At 34.0% G+C, this 21,395-nt stretch overlaps 2 protein-coding genes across 2 annotated transcripts in view; both read right to left on the bottom strand.

The window, feature by feature from the left end:
• Nucleotides 1-1,691: 1,691 nt before the first annotated feature.
• On the bottom strand, nucleotides 1,692-10,264 carry LOC141540540 (lymphotactin-like). The gene is made up of 3 exons (XM_074264630.1): nucleotides 10,130-10,264; nucleotides 4,906-5,017; nucleotides 1,692-2,153 (listed from the first exon to the last, which is right to left on the bottom strand). Exons 1-3 carry the CDS (start codon nucleotides 10,188-10,190, stop codon nucleotides 2,039-2,041), a joined length of 288 nt encoding a protein of 95 aa, XP_074120731.1. The 5' UTR covers nucleotides 10,191-10,264; the 3' UTR covers nucleotides 1,692-2,038.
• A 6,849-nt stretch (nucleotides 10,265-17,113) lies between these two features.
• The window catches only part of LOC141540539 (cytokine SCM-1 beta-like), a 32,825-nt gene continuing 28,543 nt past the window's right edge, over nucleotides 17,114-21,395 (bottom strand). Inside the window, exons 4-5 of the mRNA XM_074264629.1 lie at nucleotides 19,321-19,435; nucleotides 17,114-17,596 (exon numbers count right to left, since the gene is read on the bottom strand). Coding sequence (XP_074120730.1) covers nucleotides 17,416-17,596; nucleotides 19,321-19,435 — 296 coding nt within the window. The 3' untranslated portion in view covers nucleotides 17,114-17,415. The remainder of the gene's footprint in view (nucleotides 17,597-19,320; nucleotides 19,436-21,395) is intronic.

The following is a 21,395-nucleotide window of genomic DNA, read 5'->3' as shown; positions in this document are numbered from 1 at the left end:
TTCCATTACTCCCTCTCCAATATACCACTAATTCTATAGCCCATGGTTTCTTTTTTCCTCTACCTACTTATTATAGTGTTAATGCTAATACATGAAAGGCATTGTTTGTTGGTGAAGAAAAGACAAGTATTGAACTTAAGAAGTCCTGGGTTCAAGCCCCATCAATGGCAAAGGCTACCAGTTCATATCAATTTATATTCCATTTTGATGAGGGGGTCATGTTCTCAAAGGATCTTTTAAATCCTTTCCAAATAAGAAACCCATAATCACAAACTGAAGAATTAAAAAGAAGAAAATATCTCTCCCCCAACCCTCAAGAATATCTATTCTTATCTAAGACTACCTGTACCTCAAGTAGCAAATAGTCTGGTGTCAGATAACTAAACTAGAAATAAAATGGAAACCCATTGATTAATGACTGATTGGGAAAATCACTGTGATATATTAAGATGCTAGAAAATTTGTGTTTCATGGGAAGTGAACATGAGAAATTCAGAAAATCACGGAAAATTGGTTACAAATTGATATAAGCTGAAGTAAGCAGAGCCAGAGCAGCAATAAATATGACTGCAATAAAAATTAACCAACCCTGATCAACAAAGAACAGAAAATTAAATATCCCTTCCTCTTTTTGGAATAGGAAGAAAGATCCATGGGTGTGGACTGCTATATACATTGGCAGAAGTAGTCATTGTGACTGCTGTTTTTGTTTAAATTTATGTTTATTGCAATGAACAACTCAGAGGATGAGCAATAAGCATTGGAGCAGGAATGAGCTATGCCTAGTATAAATTATAAACCTAGAAAATTATATAAATAAAATCTAATCTTTAAAAAAAATTCACCTGCCTATTACTACTCAAAAAAAACCAGCAAATAACCATATATCGAAGTAATGACATTACAATTTTTAATACTTATACAAGCTCTTTATCAAAAGATAATATCTAATAAATATCTAAAAATTATATCATATTTTTATGATTTCGTTATTAATATGTCTAATAAATTATATTATACTCATAGTTTTTTTTTTAATATTGAACCAACATTACATCCCTGGTATATATTCTACCAAGTAATAGGGTATAGTCTTTATTTTGTGTTGCTATATTTTTTGCTAATATTGTATTTTAAATGTTTGCATCTATACTTATTAGAGATATTAAGCTATAGTGTTCTTTCTCTGGTGTGTCTCTCCTTAGTTTAGATCTCAAGATCATATTTAAATAATAAAAATAATTTGATAGAAAATTTTCTTTACCTATGTTTACAAACAGTCACTTATTCCACTTCCTCATCTAAGAAATGTCTAATATTTGCATGGCCTACCTAATAAAAAAAGAGATAAAGAAAATTCATTGTAAACTTTAAAGTGTGTGACCTTATAGCATCACTTTTCATTTATCATTTTAAGAAATTGATTTGTGATATGATAAACATTATCATTTTTCCCTGCCAACTTATTCCTTGATAGACCTCTTTTTTCTGATAAACTTGATAAACCTCTTTTTTCTGATTTCATAAAATTCTCCAGGTTGTTCTGAATAAACAAAAACATTGCTCTGAATAATAAATATTTTCCAAACACAATTCTAAGGTGAATATCAATAACTCGAAAAATCAAAGTAGAGAATCTTCAGGATATTAGAAAAGTAAATACAATCTGAACAGTTTGTGTTAATGCAGACACTTTATTTCTTTTGAAATCCAACAACAGACAATGTGTTAGCAAGAATCACTGATAGTTATATGGTATTTTTAGGTTTGCAAAGCACTTAACATACATTCTCTCTTTTGGTTTTCATAAGTAATCCTGTAAGGCAAATTCTACAAATATTGTCTCCATTTGAAGAATGAAAAAACAGAAGCATGGCAAAGTTAAATGATTTGACTGAAATAGCAAAGCTATAAGGATTCTGAGGAAAAGTTTGAACCCAGGTTATTCCTAATCTCAAGTTAATCACTCTCCAATCTAATACACAACCTAGAAAAATGGTGTCAGCCCAGACTTGATAGTGGCCTTGTTATTAATTGGCTATGAAGATGTTGTCCTTCTAATTTTCCTTCTGCTATCCACAGAATTGATGACATTTTTTACCCAATTGGCCTCTGGATCAGCACAGATTTTAAATCCTTTGCGGGTGATAAAACTGAAAGGAAAGGAAAAGAAATTGTTAATTTCCTTGTCATTCCATCAGGCCAAGGACTCAGCTCAGAATGAACATAAGAAGTTTCTTATGAATCATCCCTGGGAGGTGGAGCATTTGAAATTTGGAGAGATGAAAAGACTTGCTCACCTTATTGAGTTTAATGGGGTTAGAATTGGACATTGAACTCAAATCTTCTAAGTCCAAAATCAGTATGCCATCCATTATAGTACATTGCTCCTCATGAAGTGAGTCATAAGATTTATGAGGGCAGAGGCCAAGTTGTTATATAAATATACATGTATTCAATAGTGTATTAGAAATGCTAGCTTTAGCAATGAGAAGAAAAAGAGATTGAAGAAATTAGAATAGGTAATAAGGAAACCAAATTATGACTCTTTGCAGATGATATGATGATATACTTAGAAAATAATAAGGAATCAACTAAAAATTATTAGAAATAATCCACAACTTTAGCAAAGTTGCAAGATACAAAATAAATCCACATAAATCATGATAAATTCATGTATCACTAACAAAATCCAACAGCAAGAGATACAAAGAAAAATTCCATTTAAAATAACTGTTGATAGTATAAAATATTTGGGAATCTATCTGCCAAGGGAAAGTCAGGAACTATATGAGCAAAACTACAAACACTTTCCACACAAATAAAGTCAGAACTAAAAAAGTTTCTATTTATCTATTTATTTAATGCTATACCAATCAAGCTCCCAAGAAACTATTTTACTGACCTAGAAAAAATAACAACAAAATTCTTCTGGAAGAACAAAAGGTTAAGAGTTTCAGGGTAATTTAATGGGGAAAAAGCAAATGAAGATGGCCTAGCTGTACTAGATCTAAAATTATATTAAAAAACAGCAGTCATCAAATCCATTTCGTACTGGCTAAGAAACAGAGTAGTTAGATCAATGGAATATGTTAGGTTCATGGGACAAAATAGTCAATGACTATTGTAATCTAGTGTTTGACAAACCCAAAGACCCCAGCTTTTTGGATAAGAACTCACTATTTGACAAAAACTGCTGGGAAAATTGGAGACTAGTATAGCAGAAACTAGGCATTGATCCATAACTAACACCATATAACCAAGATCAGGTTGAAATGGGTTCATGATCTATTCATAAAGAATCTTTTAAACAAATTAGAAGAACATAGGATAGTTTACCTCTAAGATCTGTGGAAGAGGAAGGAATTTGTGACCAATGAAGAACTAGAGATTATTATTGATCACAAATTAGAAAATTTTGATTATATTAAGTTAAAAAGTTTTCATACAAACAAAACTAATGCAGACAAAATTAGAAGGGAAGCAATAAACTGAGAAAACATATTTACAGTTAAAGGTTCTGATAAAGGCCTCATTTCTAAAATATATAATTAACTCAAATTTATAAGAATTCAAGCCATTCTTCAATTGATAAATCAAATTGATAAATTTGATTCATATCAAAGGATATGAACAGACAATTTTCAGAAAAAGAAATTGAAGTGATTTCTAATCATATGAAAAGGTACTCCAAACCGCTATTGATCAGAGAAATGCAAATTAAGAAACTCTGAGATATCACTACACACTTCTCAGATTGGCTAAGATGACAGGAAAAAATAATGATGAATGTTGGAGGAGATGTGAGAAAACTGAGACACTGAATCATTGTTGGTGGAACTGTGAGTGGATCCAACCGTTCTGGAGAGCAATTTGAAAGTATGCTGAAAAAGTTATCAAACTGTGGATACCCTTTGATCCAGTAGTGTTACTACTAGGTTGATATTGCAAAGAGATACTAAAGGAGGGAAATGTTTGTGGCAGTCCTTTTTGTAGTGGCAAGAAACTGGAAACTGAGTGGATGCCCATCAGTTGGAGAATGGCTGAATAAATTGTAGTATATGAATGTTATAGAATGATGTAGAACGAATTAATAATAAAATGTTAAGAACAATAAATGAGTGGTGTGTGTCTATCCAACAATTTTTGTTTTAGTTCTCATTATCTACAAGTATCTATACCTCATGCTTTGGTGAAGGAGGAGTTATTTCATATAATTCTCAATCCAAGTTAAAATAAATATTAGCAATACTTAATGACCAATATGATGTTATTGAAGTTGAGAATAGGATTAAATGGCAATAAATACCTTAAAAATTATATTGAGGTCCATTTCCTCACTGTATCTCTGCCACCATCCAAAGATCTCACAGAAAAAAGGGCTATGTACTTGAATGATGGTCTGGCACTCCCAGCCATGAGACACCCATTCCTGATTTCTGAGGCTCACATGGTCACTGTTTGAAATCTGGAGGTAACTTAGATCTCAGCTAATCAGCTTTACAAATCATTTATATAATTTTACTAATCAGAAAACTAAGAACCAAAAATGGGGAAAAGATTTGTCAAGATCTCACAGTAGAGCTCAGATTTGAACTCATGTTAAGGCTAGAAGTCCAACAAGCATTTCCTCTCACCATGTCATTAATTTTATAAGTTATAAAGGGTACTTTCCTGGCTAAGCTTATTAGAGAAATTACTATAATATTCCTATTAGGCAAAAAACCTCACAATCTCTTAAGCTTTCTTAGGGACCCAGTTAGTTGATGCGAATCAATGAAGACAGCTTGGAGGGGAAATGATTTAAGAAATGGAAAAGAGGAAACATTCAAAATAAGGCATTTGGTCTTGTAAAAAAAAAAGGGGGGGGACCATTTTATGGACTCCATGGGAGCTGAAACTCACATCACTGCTTTCATGGGGCCTTCATCAATGGTATAGCTCTTCACCCTCTTGCTTTGAAGGGGCTGGCTCCAGCTCACACAAAAACTCTTTTTTATGACTTCACTTCCTACACCTAGGAAAAAAAGAATTTTTAAAAGGAAAAAATCAAACCTCCTATAATCATTTCATTAAAAGAAAAGGAAATTTTATCTGTTGAATTATTATTGGTATTAATATTATTCAGACCATCAGCAAGATTTATTAAGCAACTCTTATATGCTAGGCAATGTGGTATATACTAGAAATACAAAGGTAAAATGAAACAGAAGTTAATCTTTCACATTACAGGAAAATTGATGGTGACTAATAATAAACTCATTTCCATCTTTATAACTATTAAAGACAAAATATTAGCTTCTGAAATATTTTCAAGCAAAGTATAAGAATGCCCCAATCCATTTTTTCTTTGTAACCCCAATAACTACCACATTGCCTGGCATAAAATAGTTGCTTAATAAATGCTTACTGATGATGTGATGACATTAGTTCAACAGGCAAAGTTTTCTTTTAAATTAAATACTTATACCTGTGGCACTTGCAGCAAAGTTGGGATTTGAACTCAGTGACTATGATATCAGATCTAGCATTTCGTTCACAAGGGAGACTCATTTTTAATGATTAATATAAGATTATAATCTGGCCTAAAGAAGTGACTATACTTAGAAACCCTTTTTTGTTGTTGTTGTCATTCCAGTCATGTCCAAGTCTTCATGACCCTTTGGGGGGTGTTCTTGGCAAAGCTATTGGAGTGACTTGCTATTTCTTTCTCCTGCTCATTTTATAAGCAAGGAAACTGAGGAAACAAAGGGTTATTGACTTGACCAGATTCACACAGCTAGTAAGTGTCTGAGGGTAGATTTGAAATCCCAAAAATTAGTCTTTCTAACTGTGGGCTTGACACTCTAACCCCTGAATCACCTGGCTTCCCCTGGAAATCCTGAAAAAGAATTTAGAATGAAGATCAACATGCTTCCCTTATTGATCAAGATTAAAAGAAATGGGAAGAAATTTAAGAATAGTGGTATTTAAATGAAATTATTCAGTGTTGGTAGCTCTTACATATTTTTCCATAGGTGCCTACCATGATTTCAAAGTGGCAGAAATATTTGATTTATAAGAGGGGTTAATGATGATCCAGCACTTGATGGAAAGTGTTGCTGGTTGTAGAAGGCTGTTATCTAAGATAGAGCTAAATAAAATACATCCTTATCCTATCTCCCCATCTCTTTTTTACTCTCTCCTTTCAACAGTCACCATATCCCTCCTGAACTTTCTCTTTTTTCATCTCTGCTTATTTGTTTTGAATCTGAACTCTTTCTGAACCCAATGAAAGAAAAATCTGATCTTTCCTCTCTATATTACTTCAGAAGAATCCTCTTTTCTTTCTCTCCCCAGTGAAGTCACCTATTACTCCTCCTAAGACCCTCAGAATTGAACAGAGGTACATAACCATACTGCCTTTTCCCCTGAAGTCTTTATGGCTTTTCTGCTCTTAAAGCCTACTTAAATATTATAAGTTCCCCTAGAGTTCAATCATAGCAGGAATTCGCTTTCCCATTTGGGATACTGAAACCAGTGAGGAGAAGAAACATATTTCTAGTCATTCAGAAAGTGAGTAGCAGAAATAGATGGACCCAACTAGGTATAATAAAAAACAAACATGAGTTCTATTTTCTGTCTCCATGGAGACTCATAGACCAATCCAGATGTGGACATCAATCAGATAACACAGTCTTCTTTGTGCAAAATTTCTTCCCAGAACAACTACTGGTTGTTGTTGGATATAAGATATTGGCCAGTCTTCTAAGCACATCATAACTGAGAGCAAAAATGTACTTCCATCTCAGGATCAGTGAGATCAAATGGAATATATATTCACCACCCTGAAGCAAGAAGTCTTGAAGTGTGTCTTTGTGTATATGCCTTACTTATATATCTCTCTATATACAATTATAGTTTTAGAAAGTAAAAGCAATATTGTGCAATGACCAATTTTGACAGACTTAGTTCTTTTCGGCAATACAATATTCTAAGAAAATACCAAAAGATTCATGATGGAAAATTCTATCCACATCTAGAAAAAGAACAAGAGAGCCTGAATCAGGTCAAAGCAAACTATTTTCACGTTTTCTCATAGTGTTTCCTTTTAATCTGATTCTTCTTTCACAAAAATGACTAATGGCAGGAGTGGAAAAGGAATTCATTATAAGCATAATCTTTTGGGGAAAATTTCTAGTTTATCTCTAATAATAATATTTTCCATTACTTCCAAAAACCCATGTTTCCATTTATATGTGTTCTCTTTCCTCTAATCAGATAGAATCTTTAGTTGGTGTGGCCAAAAAAATATATATTTATCTTGTGATCTGGTGGTCAATCTTGATTATGGTATAGTGATGGCCTGGAAAGATATAAAGACTTAAGATTCAGGAGAGAGTAAAGTGGCCATATCTTTTGTTACTAGAACCTACCATAATACTGTGCACATGATAATTATTCAATAAATGTTGAAGTGAATTTAATTCAAACTCTACCTCTGATATGTATTAATTGTGTGACTATAGGAAAACCACATGACAGTCTCATAGCTTGACTTCTAATACTATTCCCAAAATCACTAATGTCTAGAACATTAATTTGAAATTATTTTTCCAATAGGCCGAGCGAATATAATAAAGATCACAATACTCCCCAAACTAATCTATATATTTAGTGCTATACCAATTAGACTCCCAAGAAACTATTTTAATGACCTAGAAAAAAAACAACAAAATTCATATGGAAGAACAGGTGGCCTAGCTGTACCTATATTATATTATACTATACTATATTATAAAGCAGCAGTTACCAAAACCATTTGGTATTGGCTAAGAAATAGATTAGTTGATCAATGGAATAGGTTAGGTTCACAAGACAAAATATTCAATAATTGTAGCAATCTAGTGTTTGACAAACCCAGAGATCCTAACTTTTGGAATAAGAATTCACTATTTGACAAAAACTGCTGGGAAAACTGGAAATTAGTATGGCAGAAATTAGGCATGGACCCATACTTAACACCATATACCAAGATAAGATCAAAATGGGTCCATGATTTAGGCATAAAGAACGAGATCATAAATAAATTAGAGGAACATAGGATAGTTTACTTCTCAGACTTGTGGAGGAGGAAGGAATTTGTGACCAAAGAAGAATTAGAGATCATTATTGATCAGAAAATAGAAAATTTTGCTTACATCAAATTAAAAAGCCTTTGTACAAACAAAACTAATGCAAACAAAATTATAAGGGCAGCAACAAACTGGGAAAACATTTTTACAGTTAAAGGTTCTGATAAAGGCCTCATTTCCAAAAAATATAGAGAATTTAATTTATAAAAAAATCAAGCCATTTTCCAATTGATAAGTGGTAAAAGGGTATGAACAGACAATTTACAGATTATGAAATTGAAACTATTTCCATTCATATGAAAGAGTGTTCCGAATCACTACTGATCAAAGAAATGCAAATTAAGACAACTCTGGGATACCACTACACACCTGTTAGATTGGCTAAGATGACAGGAAAAAATAATGATGACTGTTGGAAGGGATGCGGGAAAACTGGGACATTGATGCATTGCTTGTGGAGTTATGAATGAATCCAACCATTCTGGAGAGCAATCTGGAATTGTGCCCAAAAAGTTATCAAACTGGGCATTCCCTTTGATCCAGCAGTGCTACTACTGGGCTTATATCCCAAAGAAATACTAAAGAAGGGAAAGGGACCTGTATGTGCCAAAATGTTTGTGGCAGCCCAATTTGTAGTGGCTAGAAACTGGAAAATGAATGGATACCCATCAATTGGAGAATGTTTGGGTAAATTGTTGTATATGAAGGTTATGGAATATTATTGTTCTGTAAGAAATGACCAGCAGGATAAATACAGAGAGGCTTGGAGAGACTTACACGAACTGATGCTAAGTGAAATGACCAGAACCAGATCATTATACACTTCAACAACAATACTGTATGAGGATGTATTCTGATGGAAGTGGATATCTTCAACAAAGAGAAGATCTAGTTCAGTCCCAATTAATCAATGATGGAAAGAATCAGCTACACCCAGAAAAAGAACGCTGGGAAATGAGTGTAAACTGTTTGCATTTTCGTTTTTCTTCCCAGGTTATTTTTTTACTTTCTGAATCCAATTCTCCCTGTGCAACAAGAGAACGAATATTCTATCTAGCATATACTATAACATATTTAACATGTATAAGACTGCTTGCCATCTAGGGGAGGGCGTGGAGGGAGGGAAAGGAAAAGTCTAAATAGAAGTGAGTGTAAGGGATAATGTTGTAAAAAAAATTACCCAAGCATATTTCTGTCAATAAAAAGTTATAAAAAAAAATTCATTAGATTAGAAAAAAAAGAAATCATTTTTTCAGAAGTGAAACTAAACTGGCAGTAACTCATCTATGTTCTCTGTAATGTTCTCTTGTTTCAGTTTTCTTGGGGTCTCTGGGAGCAGCCTTCCTTTCAGTTCAGTAATCACCACAAAAACAACCAGTTGTTAAAGTCCAAATCCTTTATTATCTCTTTCAAAGTCCTATGTCCTTCACTTGGGGCTCGGCTAGCTTTCTTAGAGGCCTACCTCTCTCCTTGGTTCCAAGAACTTGAGCTCTCACCTGTCTTCTCTGCCCTCTAAATCTCTCTGAATGAATATTGGCTAAGGCTCCTAGCTTATATGCTCCACACTGAGTATAAACCAATCATTATATTACTAGGAAATCATTATTTGTTGTAGTATTAAATCAATCATACTGAGCCATGCTAAATTAGATAACTATTGTCTCCTCAATTCCACTTAGTACCTTGTTTCAAGTTCTGGCCCATAACAGTTCTCTAGTACAGTTTCCTCCTTTATAACCAGGACAGACATCTCCAAGAAGTGACCTATGTTACTAATTTTGAAATGATTTTTTCCATTTAGTCTATCATCTCATGAATTGCTCCCAAGTTCCCTGCAGGTAAGAATCATCATGCCCATTTTATAGATTAGGGAACCTGAAGTGCTTTAAAATAAGTATTTTATTCATAGCAAATATGGCCAGGGCTAGATGAGAGTACTGTTTCCTGCCTCCCACATCCATGCTTCCTGTTATCCCATGGTTTATACAATCCTAAAAATTAATTTATCAGCCTACCTTCCACCATGCATCCTGTGAGTCCACAAAAACAGATAAGAACCAACAGAAAGAGCTTCATGGTTGCTGTTGGATTGAAAGTATTTAGGGAGAAGAACAAAGTGTGAAAACCCCTTTAAGTTTTTATGCCCTGTGATGGTCAGTGGATTTCCTGTCATGAGACCAATATTATTGAGGTAGAAGGGAGCTTACAGGAAAGTCTTAGCTAAAGCTACTAACTTTAAATAAAAAGTTTCCTTTGCCCAATTCTTTGTGACCACATACTATGTGGCTTTTATCCCATTTTACCAATGGTTATTGTATCTATGAAACAAAATAGAGTTTATACTTCTTTTATCTCCAGCTTCTTGTGTCTAAAGCTTATGCCCCAACCACAGATACCAACATCACTGATGAGAACAAAGCTGCCCAGCACCTATTTGGTAACAATGGAATAAAAAGGCTATAGGGAGTGACAGTAGAAAGAGAATGGATGGTAATGCTACTTCATAAGACATCCTTCTTAAATAGGACTAGAAAAGCAGACTACATGTGATTAAAGTCTCCCATTTATTTCACAAAGCATTACCATGTTGAAGAAAATAAAATGGGAATGGTAAAGATACAATCCAAGAAGAAGAGAATGAATGTAAACATCCACCAAAAAAGCCTTAAAGAAAAATAAAGCTTGGATACAAGTTCAAACTCAAGTCCTGTAAGAAATGAAGCAAAAGTTCACTTTAAACAGTTTTTAGATAATTCTATAAATAAAATGAGAGTATAGAGGATAACAGTAGCTCGAAAATGAAAGGTGTGAAGGAAAAATTAGAAAAGACAATTAATAGCTTAGCACAAAAAACTATAACCTTACCCAAACATATTCCTTGAAAATTAGTAAGAAATATTAAAATAAATTCAAAAGGTTGAAAAATAGAAGAAAATATAAGGTATCTAATATAAAAAAACTGCCCATCTGGAAGTTAGATCATTAAGAGAGGATTTAAGAATCGTTGAATTACATGAAAGTCACTACCATCTACTCCAAAAAGAAATTAGTTCTCATATTTCAAGAAATCACAAATGAAAACTGAACAGAATTCTTATTACTAGAATTCAAAGTAAAAGTGTGGAAAACGCATCCATTACCTCTGAAAGAAATCTCAAAATGAAAATTAATAGGAAAATTGTGGCCAAAATCCAGAACTTCAAGGTCAAAAAAGAATAATATAACAAACCAGAAAACAAGAATTCACAGAGGAAAAGACAAGATTTAGCAGCCAATACTTTTAAATGATGGAAAATTAGAATATGTTATTCCAAAAGGGAAAGATATAGACTTACAATCAAGTATAGCATCCAGAGAAAGGAATGAACTGGAAAAAGAAAAAGGAAGAGATGGAATAGGATAAATTATTTGCCATTAAAAAGTCAAGAAAAAGCTTTTACAATGGAGGGGAAGAAAAAGAACAGGAATGAATGAGCCTTACTCTCATCAGAATTGGCTTTAAAAAGAAATAATATACACATTTAATATGGGTATAGAAATCTATCTTACCCTAAAAGAAAGTACAACGTAAATAGGATATGAAAAGGGTGTGGGTAATAAAAGGGAGATCACACTGGGGGAGTGGGTGGTCAGAAGAAAAACATTTTTGAGGAGGGACAGGATGAAAGGAGAGAGAGAATAGAATAAATGGTCATGGGGAAAACAGAATGGAGGGAAATACAGTTATCAACAATAAATTGTGAAAAGAAATTTTGAAGCACATTTCTCTGATAAAGACATCATTTCTCAAATATATAGAAGACCAAATCAAATTCATAAAAATAAGAACTATTCCCTAAATGATAAATGTTCAAAAGATATGAACAGTTTCTGATGAAGTAATCAAAGGAATCTATAGGCATATAAAAAATAACTAACCCATATTGATTGGAGAAATGCAAATTAAAACAATTCCAACTTGTGACTACTAGATTAGCTAATGGACCAGAAAAAAATGAGAAATGAGAAATGTTAGAGGGAATATGGGAAAATATATTAATACATTATTTGTGGAATTGTGAAGTGATTCAACTATTCTATAGAGCAATTTGTAACTAAAATCAGGCATATTTTTTGAACTAGCATTACCACTTCTAGGCATGAAGCCCAAAAGATATTTTTTTCAAAAAGGAAGAGGACCTGAATGTACAAAAGTATTTATAGGAGCTCTTTTCTCAGAGCAAAGAATCAGAAATTGAGGGAATACCCATCAATTAAAAATGGCTGAATAAATTGTTGTATGTGATCATAATGAAATACAATTATTCTATTACAAAATGATGAGCTGGACACTTTCAGAAAAACCTGAGAAGTCCTCCATTAATTCATGAAAAGTGGAATGTACTGTGTACAAAATAATAGCAATGTTGTGGGATTCTTAGCAATACAATGATACAAGTCTACTCTGAAGGACTTATGATAAAAAATGCTAACCATACCCTGTGAAAGAACTGATTGTGTCTGAATACAGATTGAAGCATGATTTTTCTTGAGAGTTTTTTTTTTTTTAGGGAAGAGGGGAAAATCTATGTTTTCTTTCTTAACATGACTTATGGAACTGCTTGGCATAACTTCACATGTGCCTTCTCAGTGAGGTGGGGAGGGAGAAAAGGAAAGAATTTAGAAATTAAAGTTTTAAAAACAGATTTTAAAATTGTTTTACATGTTACTGGGGAAAAATAAAATTTAAATATTAACAAAGAATAACTTATCCAGCAATACTGAACATAATCTTAAAAGATAAAAAATAGACCTCTAATTAGGTAGAAGATTCACAGAGGTTCTTGATGAAAAGTAAAACACTGAGTAGAAACTTTGAAATAAAAATATTAGAGACAAGAGATATATAAAAAGTCATAAAAAACTGAAAACACATAAGAAACTGAACAGCGATGTGTTTAAATTCAAATAGGGATGGGTAAGACTCATATGCTCTTGGCAACTACCTATCATTTGTTGCAATTGAGAAAGTCTAATATTGAGAATTTCAGAATAATTTTGCTATCTTTTAATAATGTTAAAAGAACATAGAAAAAGGAGAGTGAAAGAAAAGCATAATGGGAAGGAAAGTCAAAGTGTGGGAAATTATCATATAATTGGAGTGTACAAAGGAGATAGCAGAAAGGAAGACTGAGGTAAATGGGAAATATTTCAGTTTACTTTTCCTCTGAACTGGTAAGATGAGATAAGAATGTGCATACATATAATTGAGTACAACAATATATTTCATTCAACAGGGAGAAAGAAAATAAAAAAGAGAGGAGAGAAGAGGAAGTGAGAGAAAGGATAGAGTAAGGAGTGAAATAGTTAAAGCAAAACAAACTCTACAGATGGTGGATTGTGAAAAAGGTTTCAATTGAAGGGAGGAAGGGATAAAACTATGTGATTAAGATCTGGACAATAAAAGACAAGGAGCAGAAACATCAAATCCAGAGCAATGAGTCTAAGCACATTCCTTGCTGTCTGTTCTTCTTTATAAATAGAGGGAGAGAAAATAAAGGGGAAAAAATTTATACGAACAGAAGGTGAAGGAAATTCAAAATTAATTATTGTAACTGTGAGTATGAGTATGATGAAGTCACCCATAATATAGAAAATAGCATTAAAAAGAAGAATCCAATAATATGTTGTTTGCATGAAGCACTCTTAAAACACAAAGTTTACCTAGAGTTAAAATAAGGGTCTTGAGTAAGAGCTAGAATGTCTCATCTAGAAGATGTAAGAATTGCAATTATGATCTCAAAAAGATGAAAACAAAATAAATTCCATTAGAAGACTTAAATAGGGAAACTGCATTTTGTTAAAAAGTTCCATAAATAATGAATAATGTTTTCAATAGAAAACACAAATTCACTGAATGTCATAGCAATTATATATTTTAAAAAATTATCAAATGAGTCATAAGGAAAAATGAAAATTGATTTTAATAATGAGGCACCTCAATGTATCCATTTCAGTATTAGAAAAATCCAACGAAAATACACCCCCCAAAATGTAAATTAATTGAATAAAATTTTAGAAAAAGTAAGTACACATGATAGACTTTGAGCAGTTGGGATTAGATTGCTTGACATCTAAGGGAGGAGATGGGGAAAAGGAGGAAAAAATCTGAAACACAAGGCTATGCAAGGGTAAATGTTGTCAAATTATCTGTGTATTCAAAAAAGTGTGTGTGAGAGAGAGAGAGAGAGAGAGAGAGAGAGAGAGAGAGAGAGAGAGAGAGACAGAGACAGAGACACAGAGACAGAGACAGAGACAGAGAGAGAGAGAGAGACAGAGAGAGAAAGAGAGAGAGACAGAGACAGAGACAGAGACAGAGACAGAGACAGAGACAGAGAGGGAGAGGAGAGAGGCTGAGGGAGAGAGAGAGAGAGAGAGAGAGAGAGAGAGAGAGAGAGAGAGAGAATTTTAGGCAAAGATGGAAAGTTCCATGTTAACTTACCACAGTCCTAGAGCAAAATGAAAGCTTTTTGAGTTCTCAAAAAAAGAGGAGAATGGATGAAATGTAGCAAAAGACAGTCACTTACAAGGACATCTTCCACTATGTGGAGTCCTCCAGATCCTGAAATATGAAGCTAAGGATAAGGATGATTAATCACTATTCTTCCCAGTCCCCTCCCACCTTCCATGTTTCTCATATCCTTTGCATGCCACACAACTGTCATGTACCAAATAGACTGATGAGTCCTTGCCTGGCCCAAGACCCAGCACAATTGCTGAATAAAAAGGCTAAGACAACCCTGAACTTTGGAGATAGGTTTCCCTTGGCTGCTGTCAAAGGGAATTAGACCTCAGGTGTCTAATCTACCTGATGGGATATTCAGGGAAAGGTGGATCTCTTTCTTGTCAAGTATCAAGCCTAGGTTCCAGGGAACACTTTTTTCCCAGCTTACCTACCCCATGATATAACCCAAGACCCTACACAGAGGAGGGGTCAGCTGGCCAAAGCTGAGCTGCTCCTTTTTCCACTGGCCTGCAGGGATGAGCCTTCCCTCAGAATTTGGCCCTTGCCACTCTTCATCTTATTGATGTGGAAAAAGGACCTATTTCCTAGTAACACATTCTTCATTCTTACATGTGATTATAAAACCTTCCTTCTCATGTGTTACCCTGGCACACACCTTGCCCCTTCAACATCATTCACCTGCTTCCTGAAAGGTACACAAAGGAGAGGATCATGGCACAAATGCCCTGTCCAGCTTCTAGATTGGGGTGTGAGTATGATGTCCAGGGAAATATATCATGCATGTTAGGGCAAGTATGTGGCTTATGTGAATCCATGCACATCTGTTATATAATTATATTCATATTGATAACACAACATCATGTTCATATCTATATGTGATGTAATATGTTCAAGTGCATGTGTTTCCAAAGTTTAATGCTGACTTTAGATTTTGGGAAAAGAAAGACAGACAACCAAAAATAGAAGAAATAATCCTTCCTCCTCTCCCCCAAACAGAAAGAAGATGACATTTAATGTAATCTTGTGAGGGAAAGATGGCAAGGTTTGTCTATTAGCCTTTTTAACGGGGAATCAAAAGGCCATCAGGAGATAAGGCAGTCTAAGTTCCTACAAAAACATCATTTGATTAAAAAAAACTACTATATTTACAAGCCTGAGTAACCTCAGAAAGTGACTGTCTCGGTACTAGTTTCTTCTAGCTCTGCCATTTACTAGCTGCTCTTTATGCCTCTTAAATCCAGACTAGCCACTTAGTCGTTTATGCTAATGAAGTCAATGGCACAGATTCAGGACCCAGCAGGGCCTATTAGCTTACCATGCATAAATTCTCTAGCCCCATTGATAGAGAGTGACTAAGGGAATTTTAACAATACATAAGTAGCTATTTTTGATCACAGTGCTTTGTATGTAAAATCCAGTTCATCCTAAAAAAATAATCTATAATAGAACTAATAATGCACTAATGGAATTTTAGAGCTACTAGGAACTTTGAAGGTAATCTGACTTAACTTCTTCATTTGATAGGGAAACAAACTTAAAGTCATCTATAAAATGAGAGGCTGGACCAGTTGATTTAAAACTCCTTCTAGCTTCAAATCTCTGGCTCTTTGGAGTATGGACTGACTTGTCCAAGGTTACATAGCTAATTTTTGATTGAGTTTGTATTCCAAGTATTTTCCCCTTCCCCCTAAAAATGGAAACTAGAATTCCAGGCTGTCATAGATAAACTTTTGATATATCCATGTCACTTTCAAGCTAACTCCTTTTGTCTTGTTTTGTCCCATAAGAATGGAACTTCCTGATTGCAACGACTGTCTTGCTGGTTTATATTTCCATCTCTATAGTTCGCACAGTGCCTTGAACATAGTAATCCCTTAGTAAATGTTTTTACTTATGCCTATTTACCTATTGTATCCATCTATTTTGGCCTACAATAGCTCTCCTTACCCTTAGTCCAATTCTCTTTCCCCTTTCTCTTATTCTTTCTCTTCTAATGCCCAGCCTTAGACACTAGCAAAGAGTTTTTGTTTTTAATATATGGACTGGATCTATAAGTAATGTGGAACTTTGGGAAATTTGCCTAATCTCCTTCATTCCATTTTTTCATATGTAAAATGGGGCTAATACTTGTCCTATCTGCCTAACAGGAGTGGTATGAGGAAAACTCATTGTAAACCATAAAGTAGGACAGAACTGTGAGCTGATACAATTGCTGCTCATGAGTCATATTATAAAATTCATTAGTAATGTGAAAAAGACTGACTCAACCTTTTTTCCAACAGTATTCATAATTTTTTATGATAGAATAAACCTTTCCAAGTTATTCTGAATAAACAAGAGGATCTTTAATCCTCTAATAATTTTCTAAATAATAAATATTTTAATCATAATTCTAAGGTGAATGTGAAAAAAATAAACATGAAACACTAAAGTACAAAATGTCTTCTAGCATATACAATCTTCCCAGAAAGGTGAATACAATCTGATCCGTCCATGTGAATACATTTACTTTATTTTCTTTGAAAGGTAGCAGGAGAGATAAGGTGCTAACAATAATAACTTATATTTATACAGTACTTCCACATATACAAAGTATTTAAAATATCTCCCCTTTCACTCTTCACATCACCTCTGTGAAGTAAATTTTAAAGTTATTATCCTCATTCTACAAATGAGGAAATTGAGATAAGTTAAATGACTTGCCCAGGGTCACAGAGCTAGTATAAGTCTAAGGCAGAACTTGAAGCCAGATCTTCGAGACTTCAAGTGCAGCACTCTCTCCATTCATCCACACTCCTAGATTAATGATGGCTTTCCAGACATGGTCATGGTCCTGCCAGTAGGTGGTTGTGATCCTATTGGCTTAGTCTGGTTCATATTTTTCTTTTTGAGTCTGCTGTCCACACCTTTGATGACAGTTTTGGCCCAACTGAGCTCAGGGTCAGCACAGATTTTAAATCCTCTGCGAGTGACAAAACTGTATTGGAAGGAAAAGGTAAAAGAAAGGTTAATCATTCTTTCACTATGTCAGGCCAAGGGCTAAGGTTAGACTGGACACAAGGAGATATTTTTGTATTTTTTCTGAAGATTTAATTAATACTAAATCAAGAGCCGAGAATCACAATTGCTTTGCTGTGTTCATTTAGCGGTTTTCATCTCACTTTCCACTAAGATTAACATCCCATTCTTTGACCAAGGAGGAATTCTCTTATTTTATTATCTTAATTACAAAAAAATAAAAATATGTATTGGCCAATAGGATGATTGCAGACATAAGAAAAGGATTGTTGGCTATAAGCATGTTGAAGACAATTTCTGAGGCAATTGCTAGCCAATTGAATAAAGAGAAAGAAATCATAGAGACCTGAATTCAATTCTAGTCCTGGAAACTTATTAGCTGTGATATACAGAATAAATTATTTAATTTTTATTTGTTTCAGTTTCTTCAATTGTGAAAATGGGAATAATAGCACCAATCTTGCAGGATTATTGTAAAGATCAAATGAGATAATACTTATTTAAAAGAAAACCCTTGGCATATAGCAGGTGATATATGAATGTTTATCTTTTTTTTTTCTTATTTTTTCTTTCAAGGTATATTTCTTCAGTATACCTCTGCCAGTAACCAAAACCCTCACATAAATGAATCATGTACTTGAATTGTGATAGAAGATCCCATCCATGAGTCCATTCCTGAACACATGGAATCATGGAGTCACTGTCTTGAAATCAGGAGGTATCTTAGGGATGAGTTAGTCAACCCCCATAATTTTATAGGTCAGGAAACTGAAGGCCAAAGAAGGAAACTGATTGATTCAAAACTTCATAGATGATAATTAGCATAATGGACATTTGAATCCAAGTTGTCAAACTGAGAGTCCAGTAATTATTCCCTGATACTGTTTTTAACATTATTAAATTTCCAAACTATTTTCTTGGCTGAGTTAGTTAGAGAAGTTAATATATCATTTCCTGTTAGGCTGTAAAGACTAAGAATCTCTTAAAATTTCCACGTATTATGTCAATACTGTCCAGGGGAATCCTGACTCCAGGGCTGGCCCTCTATCCACTGGGCCATCAGCTGTCTTAGAACTATCAACCAATTAACAAGCAATGATCAGGTGACTACAATGGGTCAGGAATGGTTTAGGTAATGGGTATACAAAGACAAAGATTTAATAACCTCTGTACTCAAGTGCATCAGTGGAACCAACATGTGCCAAAGAAGCAGCTTAGGTGGCTCAAGGCAAACTGGCCTCAGAAAACTTAGCTTCACATCCTACATCTGGGCTTCATAACTCTTAGAATGTCATTTAAACTTTCATTTGATCTAAGCAGTTCACTAAGACAGGGGTTACTCACATGGAACCCATGAACATATATGTGTATGCATATATAGATATATGCATATATACATATATGTATATTATACATGTGCATTCAGATTATGTGTATGAACACACAAATATATATGTACTTTAATTTTAAAAAGAACTTCTACATTATTTTAACCCTTGATAGCAGGACACAGTTATTTAACATGAATCAATGAGAATAATTTTTCATTTTACAAGAAAGAAAAATGGCCAAAAAGATAAGAGACAGGGATTCATTTGAGGTAAGAACTTTATCCCTAAGGACTTTTTTTTGGAGGAAAGGATTTCATTGTCTCCCTAGAAGCTGGTGCTTGTATAAACTCACATCACTGCTTTTATTCGACCTTCTTCGATGGTGTAGCTCTTAACTGAATGGACAGGTAGGGGCTTGCTTGTCAGACTCACACAAAAACTTCTTTTCATGATTTCGCTTCCCACACCTAGCCAAAGAAAAAAGTAGAGGGAAAAATAAATAAATTAATAAATAAATAAAATAATGAACTCATTAAAAAGAGGGAAACTATAGCGTCCAATGAGATAATTGTTAATCAATCAATAATCATTTATTAAATACCTCCCATGTGCCAGGCAATGCATTAGGAGACAGGATAACATTTTTAAAAATGAAATGCCCTAACCTTCAAGCAGAATGACTTCTATGTTAAGATCATTTCCATCTCCATAACTACCAAGAATAAAATGGTTGTTTCTGAATCATCTTAAAGTAAGGATCCTATCCTCTCACCTAAATAGTTTGTATCATGATGCCTCTACTAGATTGCAAGACCCACAAAAATGGGATCTTTGTCTAGTCTCTTATATAGCTTTCAATGCATTTATATAACTGAAACCATCCCATAGAATCATGGAATTAGAAGTGAATGGGATCCAAAGATCCACTTATCCTTCTACCTCATTTAACAGATAAAGTCACACAGGAAATACCTAAAGTAGGTAGCAAAGCATAAACTTGAATTCAGGCCCTCTGATTCCAAATCCTGTTTTCTTTATATATGTGCTAGTATATGCAGTGCTTTAATAAAGCACTGGATAACCTGATTAAAGGAGGTCACTTTGTATTCATACTTAGAAATTATCAAGGCGAACTCAGGTTGAAGGTCAATGTTTTACTTAGTGACCAAGCTTTTCAGAAGAATAGTGGTTCCAAAAGCAAAATTTAATTATATTACTACCTGCTATTTTGCTTTTCTGCCATAGACACTTGCATTAGCCTTAAACTGGCAAAATCAACTGAAAGCATTTAATTCATGACATTAATAATCAGTTCATGATTACCTAACGCTTGATGGAAATTTTCATTGATAGTGGAAGATGACTCTTTTAAATGGACCTAAAGAAATACTTCTTTCTCCTCCTTCCCCATCTCATTCCATATTTTTCTTTCAATACTCACCCTAGTCCTTTCAAACATTCATTTTTCTCATCTCTGCAAATTTTTTGAAGCTAGACGCTTTCTGAACCCAATGTAAGGGAGAAACAAGGCCTACTCCTCTAAATTGCATTTTGAGAATTCACTTTTCTTGCTCTATACAGTGAAGTCTCCTGAGTGTAATCAAAAATGATCATAAAGTCTTTTTCCCATGGGATTTCAGGATTTTCATCTCTGCTAATCTATGTAAATATCATAATATCTCTAAGAGTCAAGTCAGAAGACAGAAATAATTTCCCCCATTTTATAAGTGGGAAAATTGAGGGCCAGGAATGGGAAAGAGCATGGTACTAATCAGTCACAGTTAGGAAGCCCCAACCTGGTTTTAATAAGTACTTACAACATGGGTACTATTTCCTGCCTCCCTGGCATCTCATCCAAACTTGAACATAGACCAGATAACACCTTATTCACCATGAAAAATTTCAACAAAGAGCCAGAACTGGTCCAAATAATCAGTCTATGAACATTTGTTATTGATCAGATTCTTAATTATACCATCCCCAGAAGCAGAAGGCACTTCCATCCAGGGACCAGAAAGACCAAATAAAATATATGTCCACCACACAGAAGCAAGAGCTCCTTGGATACATGTGATTGTCCATGGTGAAAAGCAGATTAGTGGAATAGAAAGAGCTGGAGATTTGCTGTCAGGAGAATCCTATGCTCTAGAGGATCACAATTATGTTATTCCTTGAGTCTAGCATAGAGCTTTTCACATAATAGATAATTTAACAAATGTTTAAGTTAATTAAATTCAAATCTTACCTCTGATATATATTAGCTATGTGACCATAAGTAAATCACAACTACTCTCATCCCCTCTAAAAATAAAAATAATAATTATAGTATTTTTGTTGTTCAATATTTCAGTCATATCTGACTCTGTCACTCCATTTTGAGGTTTTTCTTGGCAAAGATACTGGAGCATTCTGCCATTTCCTTCTCCA

This window comes from Sminthopsis crassicaudata, chromosome 4 (assembly GCF_048593235.1).
Source record: "Sminthopsis crassicaudata isolate SCR6 chromosome 4, ASM4859323v1, whole genome shotgun sequence".
NCBI lineage: Eukaryota > Metazoa > Chordata > Mammalia > Dasyuromorphia > Dasyuridae > Sminthopsis > Sminthopsis crassicaudata.
The sequence above is the reverse complement of the archived record's forward strand: the minus strand, read 5'-3'. Positions and strand labels throughout refer to the sequence as shown.